This window comes from Tetrahymena thermophila (assembly GCF_000189635.1).
Source record: "Tetrahymena thermophila SB210 genomic scaffold scf_8254719, whole genome shotgun sequence".
NCBI lineage: Eukaryota > Ciliophora > Oligohymenophorea > Hymenostomatida > Tetrahymenidae > Tetrahymena > Tetrahymena thermophila.
The window spans coordinates 477,642-491,881 of NW_002476484.1; the positions used below are offsets into that span (position 1 = coordinate 477,642).

At 22.3% G+C, this 14,240-nt stretch overlaps 2 protein-coding genes across 2 annotated transcripts; both read left to right on the forward strand. All coding sequences in view use genetic code 6, as the record gives it.

Moving 5' to 3' along the window:
* Positions 1-490: 490 nt before the first annotated feature.
* On the forward strand, positions 491-6,992 carry TTHERM_00391570 (DNA polymerase family protein; the record flags this gene model as incomplete). The annotated part of the gene is made up of 15 exons (XM_001011832.2): positions 491-875; positions 923-983; positions 1,061-1,323; positions 1,379-2,450; positions 2,498-2,930; positions 2,986-3,399; positions 3,449-3,594; positions 3,640-3,708; positions 3,801-4,226; positions 4,276-4,559; positions 4,935-5,095; positions 5,160-5,703; positions 5,756-5,893; positions 5,952-6,491; positions 6,546-6,992. Exons 1-15 carry the CDS (start codon positions 549-551, stop codon positions 6,990-6,992), a joined length of 5,325 nt encoding a protein of 1,774 aa, XP_001011832.2. The 5' UTR covers positions 491-548.
* A 932-nt stretch (positions 6,993-7,924) lies between these two features.
* TTHERM_000391529 (DNA polymerase) lies at positions 7,925-9,741 on the forward strand. The gene has a single exon (XM_012796512.1). The coding sequence runs from the start codon at positions 7,944-7,946 to the stop codon at positions 9,672-9,674; it is 1,731 nt and encodes a 576-aa protein (XP_012651966.1). The 5' UTR covers positions 7,925-7,943; the 3' UTR covers positions 9,675-9,741.
* Positions 9,742-14,240: the final 4,499 nt, after the last annotated feature.

The window sequence follows — 14,240 nt, forward strand, 5'->3', positions numbered from 1 at the left end:
AATAAAAATATTTGCTTTCATTTTCTTAAATAAAAAATCTGCTAATATTCTAAATTTTGTTTTGAAAAATATTCTTTTTTCATGTTTAATTAATAATCGCATTTACTATCAAATCTATCCATTTTCAAATTTGTATTTTTTTCTAAGTAGTATATTAAAAATATTTTTTATTTTAACATTTTTTACAAAATCTATTTCTAAATTGATATTTCCAATTTAATAAAAAAAAATTATCAGAATTTCTAAAAATAATTTTTTTTAATTCAATAATTTAGAGAAGCACTTAAAATAAATATTTATTAATATCAAAAAGAATTTATGAAATCAAAATATTTTTAAAATAGCGGTAATTAATAAGCATTTTTTATCTTTATTAAAAATATATTTAGTGCTTTAATTGAAGTTTAAATAAAGATACCGCTAATTAATAAAGATTTTAAATCATCAAAGAGAACCCTTTTATTAAAGAGCAGTATAAAAAGGAATATTCAATAAGAAAAAAAAGATATAATTAATATTAACCACCCAACTATATTCAATCATTCAATATGAATCAAAAGCAGGACTTTGTATAATAATAAATTCAAGAAAAAGATAAATAAATGAATGCCTTGGATAAATTTGAAAACACTCAAATTTAATAATAACCTGATTAAATATCCTTGTTTTTGTTTTCCCATGAATAGATTGCATTAAATCTTCCAGGACATCCTGCTTCTAATTATTCCATTATGGATATCATTAATTTTTAAACAGACTTTTCGTTTTATGAAAAAATATTTGATAGAAAAAATAGAAAAATTCTTTAAGCTCCTGTTGCTAGAATGTATGGAAATGATAAATAAGGCAACTCAGTTTGTCTTCATATTCATGGCGTATAATTAATTTTTCTTCTTCTTTAATTAACTTTGATTTTAAATAGTATTTTCCTTACTTCTACTTGAAGGTGAATTAGATTTCTCATCTTATTTAAAATGATAAAAGTAAGTAAATATATATATATATATTATTGATAAGTAAGACAATTTTAATTTTATTATATATTTCTTTATAATAATAGCTTTTTTAGATAAATTTATTGATTTAATTGAAGAATGTTATTACACTTTGTACTCAGTCAGTGAGAAGTAGAAGAAATTTTTAATGTCCACAACTCCTATAATTTTGAATTATGAGATAATATATAAAAAAGATATTTATGGGTATCACTCAACCGAAGAACCATTTTTGAAGATTTATTTCTATAATCCAAAAATGATTAAAAAATTAGTTGGCATTTTAGAGAGCGGCGTAGTGATGAATATAGAATTTGTTATTTATGAAGTAAAACTATTTTTATTTGAATAGAGGATTATTTCTAATTAATTTTAAAAAATAGGGACATTTAACCCACTTTTTAAAACTGTACAGCGACTTGGATATTAAGGGGCTCAGAGAAATAAAGCTATTAAAGTATTCTCTAAGAAAGAATGAAAATCAAGCTCTATAGTAATTGACAAAAGAGAGAGAAATATGCAAATATTATTTAAATTCTAAGAATAAATTTAATAGTATGACAAAGGTCTCTACATGTGATGTAGAAATAGATGTTTATTATAAAAATATTTTAAACTATATATTTTTGTAAGAGGAGAAGTCTGAAGAAAATTTCATTGAAATGTGCTCAGATTTAGAATTGGCTAAAAATTGCAAACAGAGGACCAGAGAATGTTCTGTGCAAATTAACAAATCACTTGAAATGTTTTGGAAAGAGGAAAAGTAAATGCAAGAAGATCTCTTTGGAATTAAATCTATGAAGGCAACTTAAACCATCGACTACACAGATAATATAGAAAGTTTATTTATGAACGAAGATGATGAGAAGGAATTTAATTTATCCAGATTTTAATTTAATGGGTTTAGTGGATAGAGTACATTTTTATAGGAGTAAAAACAAAAGAAATTACAAGAAAAGCAAGAATTACTTAAGAAATTTAACAATGATATTTATTGGATAAACCAACTCTCTTTGAACAAAAATATAAATAAATAATTTAGATAGCATATCTAGGAATTTATCGATTAATCTAAGTAACAGTTAGACAAACCTATGAATGCATTTCTAAATTAAGAAATACTCAAAAATTTTCATAAAGTTCAGAAATAAAAAAAAGATGAGGGTATTCATTCTATTATCAACAGAAATAAGCAGTATGGTAAAAGAAAGGTCAAATACTATGAAAAATTGCTTAAAGGTTAGGTCAAGGAGCTAGATTTACTTCCAGAAGACTAATAGGAAGATTCTGAAAATGATTAGTAAAACGAAGATATTGACTAATACGATAGTGATTCTGATGAACAATCTTCAAGCAGTGATGATGATAATGATGAAAATATAAACGATGAAGATGACAATAATAATTTTCAAGAAAAGGATAGCAAAAATATGGAAATAAAAATATCCCCTAATTGTAATTTATTTTATTTTTTTTAGGTTAAGATTATCAAGTTTTTTTAGAAAAATTAGTTGAAGAAAAAATTGAAAAATTGAATATTACAAAAAAAAGAACTTTAAATGAGTTTTTACAAGGAAATTCTGAAAAATTGAAACATGAAGAAGATCAAAAAGTGAAAAAGCACATTAAGCTTCAGTATGAAAAATAAACAAATTAAAATAACATTTAGATTTGGAGAGATAATTTCAATGCAGTGAAAAATAATATGGAAGTAGAAGATACTGCCTTTTCAGAATGTTAATACTGTAAATAAATTAAATATTTATGCAGATGCAATTTAAATGAGTCAACTAAACAAGATATTTAAATTGTTCAATAATTTTTTGAAAAACCACAAAATTAAGCAAAGAGATTTGTATTGAAATATAAACCCAAATGTCCAAGTTTTAATTAAATTATGGCTACTGGCATTTCCAAACAAGTAGAGCATCAATAGTAAATTTTATTTTCATGTTAAATTTTATAAAAAATTTTACTTGAATTAACTTAGCGCTTACTATGAAAATTTAGAAGATTTGTTTGAACATTATAACTTGAAGAATAAATCAGTCCAAAGGAACTTATATTTTGCATAAATTTTAGAAAAAGACATCATTAAAACTCCATAGCACAAGCAGTATTATGTTGGAATATAAAATAATCTGAAGTTACCTAAATACTTTAGGGCTTACATAACAGAAGATTATGATAGCTAATAGTAATTTTAAGAAACAAAATAAAGATTTAGGTATTAAAAAAAATGTCCTAGCTTTAAACAAATCTCAGCAGATATAATTAAATCTAATAAAAAATAAAATAAATAATTATTAAATGTAACTCCTGTAACAAAAAATTGGCTATCACCGTTTTCTCATTCTTAAAAATAGGAGAAGCTAACAGAAAATTAATAAAACTAAAACAAAAAGTAAAAATGATTATTTAAAATTAATAAATTGAAAAATAATTTAAAATAGATTAACGCAATATCATGAAGATATCACAATGTACACATTTGAAATCTTTGCAAAATCTACCCCAGATATGCTTCCTGATCCTTCTTCTGATCCAATCAATTTCATAGTATTTGACCTGGAAAACTTTAAAAGGAGTGAAATAAATAGTAAATTTATTACAAAAATTTATTTTATATTAATTTTTTTTAAAGCATAAGGAATAATTTTAGTTGATGAAATAAACTGCCATGAACCAATAGACAAAGTTAGAAAATATTATGGTAAATTCCCTGATTTTTATTTCAAAAAAATTCAATTAAATTATTAAAAAAGAAAAAAAAATTTAAGAAATTTTAAAATATATTTTAAACAGGTTTTAATGATTCCATGTTTAAAACAATTATTGTAACTAAAAATGAAGAAGAATTATTGCTTACTTTCATTAAATAAATCCATATTTTTAATGTTGACATTATAACGGGATGGGACATAGAAAAGAAATCTCTTTTTTACTTTTCTCATCGCTGTTGGCAATTAGGAATTGATGTTATGGATATATTATCAAGATGCCCAAAAAATTCATTTAATATATTAAGGGCATTCAAATTAGCGGATTGTCTAATTGAGGAATAATTCTAAAATGACTCTGCCAAAGGATATTCTTAGTAGAGTATGAGTTTTGATAGTAACTAATCATTTAAATTGTAAAATGTAGCAATGCAATCAATTAAACAATCTCATCGCAGTGCAAAATAAACAGGGTTTTTCGCTAATTTTAAACTAAACTTTGAAATTGCAGGTAAAAAAGTAAAAAAATTATTTTAAATTAAATTGATTATTCAAATTAGGTCGAATGATAATAAATACTTGGAGATTAGTCAAACATGATTACAAATTATTTTGTTATGAGTTAGAAAGTGTTGTAAATTATGTCTTCTAAGAAAGAATTCCCATTTTTTCTAATTGGAGTTTAACACAAATGTATAACCATGAAGACATTAAATAGAGAGTGTTTGTATTTGAATATATGATGAAAAGATTAATGAAAACTAAAGATATCATAGATCACATCTAAATCATCAACACGTGTGCTGAAGAAACTAAGCTTTATGGATTTGATTTCTAATCAGCAGTAATTATTTACATTCTTAATTTAATATTAAATTAAAAATTATTTTGAGAACAAAAACATCTAAAATTTTTTTCTTGAATTTTGTAAATTTAATAATTGATAAATAATAAACCTATTAAATTATAATTTGATTAATTTTTCATTGAAATAATTATAAATTTTATTATAATTTTTACTAATTTAAATTATCTCTATTTCAAATTGACTTCAACAAATAAAAAATGTTTTAGAGTTTATTTAAAAATTTAATTTTGTTGTTTTTACTTTTTATTTTTCATAAAATTTACTTTAATGAATTAAAATAACTTTTAATTAATAAAAAAATTCTTCATTTATTTTTTTTTTTACAACTTATAAATTAAATTTTAATTTTAGATATGCAAAGGACATTAATTTAGAATAGAGCATATAATGAACAGGGTTACAGATCTCTTAGGCTATAAGCTAATGAGCGCATCTAGGTACGGAGTTTAAACTCAAAGAATGCTAGAGTGCAGCCCACTTACTTTGGAACCTCCAAAGCTATTCTATGTTGAGTAAATTTTATTTTTAATTTATCAAATTTATATTTAAATTTTTTATTAATTAATTAATTTTAAGCCCTGTGATTGTTTTAGATTTTATATCTCTTTATCCATCTATAATGATTGCATATAATTTATGCTTTTCTACTTGTTTAGGATATATTGATGATAATTTCTAAAAAGGCGGATTTAAAAAACTAGGAGTTTAAAAGCAATGGGATGTTTAATTTGAAGAACTTCTTAAAAAGCATAATTATGATATTGATGAACTCATGAAAGACATATTTGTAGCTCCTAATAAAGTAGCATTTGTTAAAAAAAGTGTTAGAGAAGGAGTGCTTTCATAAATAACTCATGAATTTTTCTTTACTCGTTAATTTATTAAGGGTAATATGGGAAAATACAAATAAAATCCGCTTTATAATCATATATATAATAAGCTTCAGCAAAGGCAAAAATCACTTAAATTATTTATGTGTGTCATTTTTGGATACACTGGAGCTACCTTTAGTGGCAGAATGCCTTTAGGTGATTTAGCTGATTCAATCATTCAAATAGGCAAATTTCTGTTAAATTAAGCAATAAATTTAATTAACAATAGTAAAAAATGGGGTGCATAAGTAAATTTATGTTACTTAAATTCTTGAAAAATTAATGCTTTAATAAAAAAAGGTTATTTATGGAGATACTGACAGTGTATTTGTAAACATTAAAGGAGTCTCTGTAAATGATGCTATAAAAATAGGAAAGGAAATCGAAAGTGAAGTTTCAAAAATGTTTCCCTATCCTCTTAAATTAAAATACGAAAAAGTAAACATAAATAAAATTTATGAAGTAATTAATATTAATGAATTAAAAAATTTTATAGACATATTAAAATTTAGTGATCTTGACAAAAAAAAGATATGCAGGATTTTTTGTGGAAAATGAAACCGATGAACCTAAATTTGAAGCAAAAGGTCTAGAAGTTATGAGAAAAGATGGTTGCTAAGCTCTTAGTATCATTATGAAAAATTGCCTAGAAACACTTCTAAAAAATAAGAATTTAAGTGCAATAAAGCTTTATTTGAATGGAGAATGGCAAAAATTGCTAAATGATTAGTTCTCTTATAGAGATTTGATTATAAGTAAAGAATGTAAATTAGAGAACTACACTATGCCTCCTCCTCATGCAAGAATTGCCCTTAAAGAAATGAAACGAGATCCATAAACTAAACCAAAATACGGATAAAGAATAAAATACTTCATAATAAATAACCCTCAAAGCTAAAGATTATATGACTGTGTCGTTTCAGTAAATGAATTTATGAAAAACTATAGGCATTAGATAAATCTAAATGAATATCTGGAAAAACAGATAAATTCAGCTTTAGGTAGATTGTTCTCAACATTCGATGTAGATATTCAAGTAAGCTATTAAAATACATTTATATAAGAATATTAACTTTTTTTAATACTAAAGGATTGGGTCTAAAGAATAAAAAAATCAGAAATTAAATCTCATAACATCCTAGCAATATAAAATAAACAGTAGAAGGGTGGTTTATCCTCAGAGTTTTAAAAACAAAAAAAACAGTTTTAGCTAAACCATTACTATTTAAAAGAAATATGCATAGCATGTTCTAATAAGACTAAAAATTAAATATGTGAAAATTGTCTACAAGATCCAAGTGCATTAATATTTATATTAACTTAAAAGAAAAAGATAAACGAGATGAAATTATAAAAGTTAATAGATAAATGTACTAATTGTTGCAATTTATCATAAATAGAAGAAATGCCCCAATGTATTTAATACGAGTGTTACACATATTTTGAAAAAAAAAATGCAGAAGAAGTTGTTGAAGTCATTAATCCCTACTTAGAACAGTATACGTCTATGTTATATAACTTAGCAAATGAGTTTTGAAAATAAAAAATTATATTAAATTATTTTCATAATTAATTGTATTTTTTTATAAATTTAATATCTTAAACTCTCGTTATCTTGGATTTCGATATTCGGATTTCGTAAATAAATCCGAAATTTGAAATTAAAATATTTTATTAAAAATTTTTGTTTCAATATTACTAAAAATCAATCCCATCCACTCGTATCTAATTGTTTTATTTCCCCCTCTTTTAAATCCCCCTTTAAGAGAGCGAATATTTTAATTTGCTTTTTTTATAAAAAACATCTTTATTATAAAGAAAATACAATTAGTTGCTTATTTGATCTTTAAAGAAGCTGCTGCTTTTGATATCAATTAATAGATTAAATAGTTTGGAAAATTTAGAAAATAATTGTAGTTTAGTTTATTATCTTATAAAAATCCTCAAATATAAAAACTGCTCTTTAAATATTTTTTTAAGCATTTAGCAAGCTTCTTTTTTAAGTTGAATTTACGTTCTAATAAAGAGAAAATTTTGCTTATATGAAGAAAATCTAATCAAAAATTTATTTGATCTCAATAAAAATCTTTGCTTATTCGATCTCTTTGAGAAAATCATCTATTTTATAAATTTTAATATACTAAAAGTTTTAGAATTCTTTTATTCTTATTAGAAGTTTTAAAAGATAAAAAGAAACTTAGAAAATAAATTTATTGATAATTAATACTTTTAAATTACTTAAAACACACACACACATTATGTTTTTAATTCATATTTACTTTATAAAATAATTAAAAAATATATTCAAATTATTTTTTAAGAAAAGTTAAGAATTTTCTCAATCAATATTTATAATTCAAAAAATCTTTCATAAAAGAATTTTCAAATTTTTTTCTTTAAAAATGATAAAGAGTTTGTTTAAATTTTTATAATGAATTAATTAATTTTAAATTCGCTTAATTATTAAATAGAAAATAAAAAGAAAACCATGATTTTTAAAAGTCTTTTTTGCAAAAAAATTAATTAAAATTTACTAACATACATTTAAAGATGGTATTCTTTAAAAAAGGCTGATCAGAATTTTCAAACTATTTAAATTAAAGATTAAAACAATCTTTAAGAGAATACGGAAAGCTACTAATATTTAGTTGATAAAGGAAGGCTTTATTTAAAATAAGGCAAGCTTGAAGAAGCCTAAAATTTATTTTAATTGGCTCTTAAATATTATCCCAAAACAGACTACTTGTCTCATCACCTTTTAGGATTTACTTTCTATTAATAAGGTAAATTTTAAGATGCTTTGTAAAAATTTAATGAGTCACTATAAATAAATCCTCTCTAAGTCGACATTTACAATACTATAGGGTCTATTTATGATTAATAAAATATGAAAGACCAAGCAATTAAATAATATCAAAAAGCTTTAGAAATATAACCTTCTTATTACACAGCTCTATTAAATTTAGGAAATTTATACTTTTGGGATAAAAATATGGTAAAGGAAGCTAACGAGTGTTTCTAGAAAGCCTTGGATATTAATCCTAATAGCTTATAAGTATTGAAGCGAGCAGCTTTATTTTATTATAGTAACAATTAATTTTAAGAAGCAATATAAAATTATGAAAAAGCATTATCTATTGATCCACAAGATTATGAAATCTTTGGTTGTTTAGCTTAAGTATATCATTAAATTGGAAATATATAAAAAGCAATAAAAATTTTGGAAAAAGCTATAAAGTAAAATCCAAGAAACCATTAATTTCATTATGATTTAGGAAATTATTCGAGCGAAGTTGGATTAAAAAATGAAGCTATTTAGTGCTATTTAAATGCTTTAGAAATTAACCCGGAATTCTATTAGGCTTTAAACAACCTAGGGGGAGAATATATTTTTATGGAAAGGTTAGAAGAAGCTTAATCTTGCTTTTTAAAAATTTTAGAAACTTACCCATAAGATTTTAATGCTTTGATTTAATTGGTTGTTTTGTGTATAGAACGTGGAATGATTGAAGAAGCAAAAGATTATCTATAGAAATGTTTACTTAATAATAATTTAGATTATGATGCTTGTAATGGTATTGCATAGTGTTATGAAGCATTAGGAATGATAGAAGAGGCCATATTTTGGTGTGAGAAAGCATTAAAAATTAACCCTAATTCTGTTGATGTTTTATCAAATATCGCCCTACTACACTTTATGAATGGAAATACTGAAGAATCAAAAATTTGTTTTGAAAAGACTTTAAAAATCAAACCTGATCATTCTTATGCTTTGACTAATTTAGGATTTATTTACTATTTGCAAGGAGATTATTCAAAAGCCATATCCTTTTACTAATAATCTATAGAAATAGACCCAAGTATGCATCATGGTTTCAACAATTTAGGATTAATTTATTAACATTAAGGATTAGCTGAATAAGCAAAGCAACAATATGAAAAAGCTCTACAAATTTTACCAAATTTTGCTCAAGCCTTGAATAATTTAGGATCTATTTATTATAAAAATGGAAAGATTGAAGATGCCATCGAATACTACAAGAAAGCTCAATAAGTTGATCCTCAATTTTTAGAACCTTATAAAAGTTTAGGTTACATTTACCAAAAAATAGGAATGGTAGTGGAAGCAAAAAATATGCTTGATTAGCTAACTTAATTAAAATAAAATCAGTAAAAAATATTTGATTTTAAAAATTATATATCCATAACGTAATTATGAAATTTTTTAATTAATTATTTTAAGTCATTTTTATTTATTTATTTATCTATCTATCTATCTATCTATCTATCTATCTATCTATCTATCTATCTATCTATCTATCTATCTATCTATTGTAATTAATTGTTATGGCTTGCTTCTAGTTTCAAAATATAATTTCATATCAAAACAAATATATTAATTATATGTTTAAAAAAGTTTGTTTTGAAATAAAAGTCAGATAAAATAAATGGAGGGTAATATTTTAAATTGGTAGACACTAGAAAGTCAACAGTAATTATTATTACTAATATTTAATAAATAGATAGCATAAAATTTAGAATTAAATAATAATAAATATTCATTTTATAATTAAATATTTTATAAATTTATTGGACCTTCTTTCTAATTTATTCCCATAAAATCTTGTTAGGAATAGATTATGCATTCTTTTTAATGCTAGTTTAATCTTCTTACTATTTTAGAATATATTTTATATTGATTTGAAAATGTCTTCTTCACTCAATTCATCAGAAATTTTATGATTTTTTTTTTAGGTAATTAAGCCCATATCTTTTATATGGAGCATAAGTTAGCTCCTTTGGTTGTCCATTTAAGCAACTCAATTTTATTCTCTTTCAAATTTTATTTTATTTATTTAGACTTATGGCATAGTGCTAACCTACTTAAATAACTTGACCTTTAAATAATCTTCTCCAATAAATGATTGAAAGTTGTTAATGAATTTACAATACTCAATAGAATTTAAATATTACAATTTACTTTTTGAATGTGAAGGGTTTTTTTCTCCTCAAAGATTAATTCTAAGCTTAGAAAATTTATCTATTTCATTGCATTTCGATGACTTAATGTCATTTATTGGTTTATATCAGAGATACTTATTACCTTTTTATCCTTTCTAAAGTAATATTTTATCAGTAAATATTACAAATTTACATTCTTATGTTAGCAATTGGCAAACTTGAGTCTTTTTACTTCCACTTTTAATTTATTTACATAACTATAGGGACTTTAAGAGTATTTAAATTATTATTCTTTAAGGTTATCCTTATTTTCGAGTACAACATCGTTTCTGGATTAAGTTTCTAATTTTTTACTACTTTCTGATAGATAATGTAGGATTTTATTTAAATTCTTCAACTATTTTCTTTTTCATCAGAAGCCTCTGAAAATTTATTTTTTCTTCCACTCTTCGTGTAATCTACAACAAAATTTACTAATATTACCACTCTTACTGATTTCTCTTTACTATATTAATACTACAAATATTGGATTCAGTAATTTGTTCCTTAATAGAAGTTAAAATTTAAAAACACCTTTCAACAGAGAACTTTGCTTACTAATTATTTTAAGTTATTTTTATTTATTTATTTTTATGTTATGTTTTCTAGATTCATAAACCCAGTTTAACATCAAACAAATATGTACCTTAAATCCTCGTTAGTTCTCATCATCCTTTCCCCAAAACTCGAAGATCCTAATGTTAAAAATTTGAAGAAAGTAATTACTAGTTTAATGAGTTAGCATTCTTCTTATCTATTCTCTAAAATAAATATTGCATTGAATAAATTAATTATTGGTTTATAAATTCCTCTAAACGAATCAAAAAATATAAAAAATTATAAAAATATAGAGTTAAATACCTTTTTAATTTTTGAAAGGCCTTACAAATGTTTAGTTTAAAAAAAAATTAGACTCCAATAAAAATAAATTTCTTCTGTTATTATATTCTTAGCTCTTCATATTAATTACATAAATATTTTATAGGCTTCCATTTATTTATATTAATATAAGTCAGTATATTTTGTTTAATATGATTATTATTGACTAAATAATAGATATGTTAATTCTGCTATATGTTTAATGCTTTCAGCAAGTAAACCTATTGATATATACAACTAACATACTAATGAATAAACAAAACTTTATTTTAGAGCTAGTTTGAAAAATAAAATAGTGATTAAATATAAAAATAATTATGTCAATATAAATATACTTTTTATTTTAAAATGTTATCATATATATGAGATGAGAGATTAGATAAGTAGCTGTTTAACTAATTTCAATTAAGGGATATTACTTAGTATTTAATGGATTTTTGATTTATTTTTAAATCAGTCTCCATTTATTTTCCTTTTTTTTTATCTTAAATCTAAAAATTTGATTAAATTATTACTAAAACAATTAATTATTAGAAATCAAAGAAATCTTTTAAATTTAAAATTTTTAATTTTCAACTTAGAAATTATGATTTAATGAATAAATTATTAATAGATAACCTAATAGATTATTAATAGAAAATTAAATTTTGCATAATTGAATAAATTATCAATAGATAAATACCAAATTTAAAATGTACTATTAACTTTATGAATTATTTTTTTTATAAATAAAATATTAAAATTAAAAAAGTATAAAAACTGAATGAAAAATATATTTAAAATGATTTTATAATGTTTTTCAAACTTTGCATTTTGCAATATTGTGCAAAATAAAAGTTATAATCCTTCTATTTAGATAGGATTAAGTACTTTACTAATTTAAAAAATAAATCATTTTTATAAGTTCTGTATAGTTTTCAAATGGAATTTTGTTTTTTTCAATGTAATATTGAGATATAAATAAAGGTTTCAGTAAGCAACTTATATATATTATCTCATATTAGCTTCAAATAATTTTATTTAAGCAGGTTTGTTTTAAGATTAAATAAAGTTAACTGCTTCTTTGTGACTTATTATACCAGCATACTATTCAATAGCTAATAATTTAAATCTTGCACATCCTTTGATAAATTAGTTATCAATTATTTAATCAAGTTTAATTTATCTCTTTTCTTATAATTTCCTTTAATCATATTAAAATTAAATACATTATTTATAATACATTTTATAATCAAGACTTGGTTCTTTTATACAGTATTCTAACCACTAAAAGTGAAATTAAGATTAAAGATATAGATAGATATTTATGAATTGTTGTTAAATGTATAATTTAATAAATACCATCTCTTTTTATAAATATATCTTAAAATTATTAGCTCAATAAGATTAAGTTAGGGACTATATGGAGGTATAAAGAGCATTGGTATTTACTAATAGATTGTTGTCAAAATTAAGTCAGCTTAATGATAAGATGCCAACATTAGCACAAATGAGCTACAGGACCATTTTAAAGCTTATTTCAAGTATCCAAGTTAAGTAGCAACATAGAAATGAAGGACATATATCACTCAGTTAAGAATCTTTTTTGAACTATCATATATCATTCCATTTATTATTTACTTACTGAATGGTTAATTGGGATTTTGTATATTTGACTTCATGGATGATATATATTATTAATTACTTGTATCTTAAGCATGAGTTATTTTTCTTTGAGAACAAAATGTATAAACAAAACTCAAGGTATACTTTCTCCTTGAGTAGCAAATATTTATTTCATAGGTGCAAAATTTCATGAGAATTTTAAATATTGAAATCATTTTTCTTAGCTTAATTCTTTTGAGATCCTCTTACATTCAGGCAAATTTTCCTATAAATTACGATTTTTAAAAATAATAATTTTACAAAAATTTATTAGAGAAAATTTTTAAAATTTATATTCACCATTTAAATTTAAATTCTTTAAAAAATATTTGATATTTCAAGTAAAAGGAAAATTAATGCGAATATTTTTATTTTTTATTGTTAAAATTTAATTTTTATTTTTTATAAGTGTTATTAACTACATATAATCCTTATAAATCTGTATATTTTTACAATGACTTAAAATGATATTTACAAATATGCAATTCATTTTTGAATATATTCCTTTTATTTTACCCATTAAATTTTCAAAGCTATGTAATATATAAGAATGAATGAATGAGCAGTCATTTAAAAAAATTGGATCATTTAAAACTAGTGATTTCCGTGGATTTAAATGTGAAAAATGAATATTCCAGAACAAAATAGCTTGAGGATGATATTATGTTCTTAATATCTAAACTAGATTTTACACAATTATTTAGATTAAATTTGATTTCTTTTACTTTTAAATAAAAACTGAAATAAGCAAGCAAAGACTTAGATATGGAGTGCGATTCTTTTAGTAGAATTTTTTGAAAAATTAGAGAGAAAATGTCTAAGTATATGAAATTGCTTACTGTTTAATTAAACATTTTATGTATTTATAATAAATATTATTAAAAATCAATTATTTAACTTGTTTTATTTCTCCCTCATTTAAATCTCGTTTTAAGAGATCTAACATTGTAATTTGCTTTTTAAAAAAAAAAAAATATTATTAAAAATAAAATACAATTAGTTGTTTATTTGATTTTTAAAGAAGCTGATGGTATAGATCTTAATTAAAAAATAAAATAATTTAGAAATTCTAGATAATAATAGGCTTCTAATTTAATTTAATGTCTTATTGAAATCCTAAAATATAAAAATTGCTTGAAAAAATTAATTTATTGTTAATTGTTTCTTAAAATATTTTTTAAACATTAAGCAAAAGCTTCATTTTTAAGTTGAATTTATTTACATTCTAATATATAGAAATTAATCCTAAGAAATCAAATAA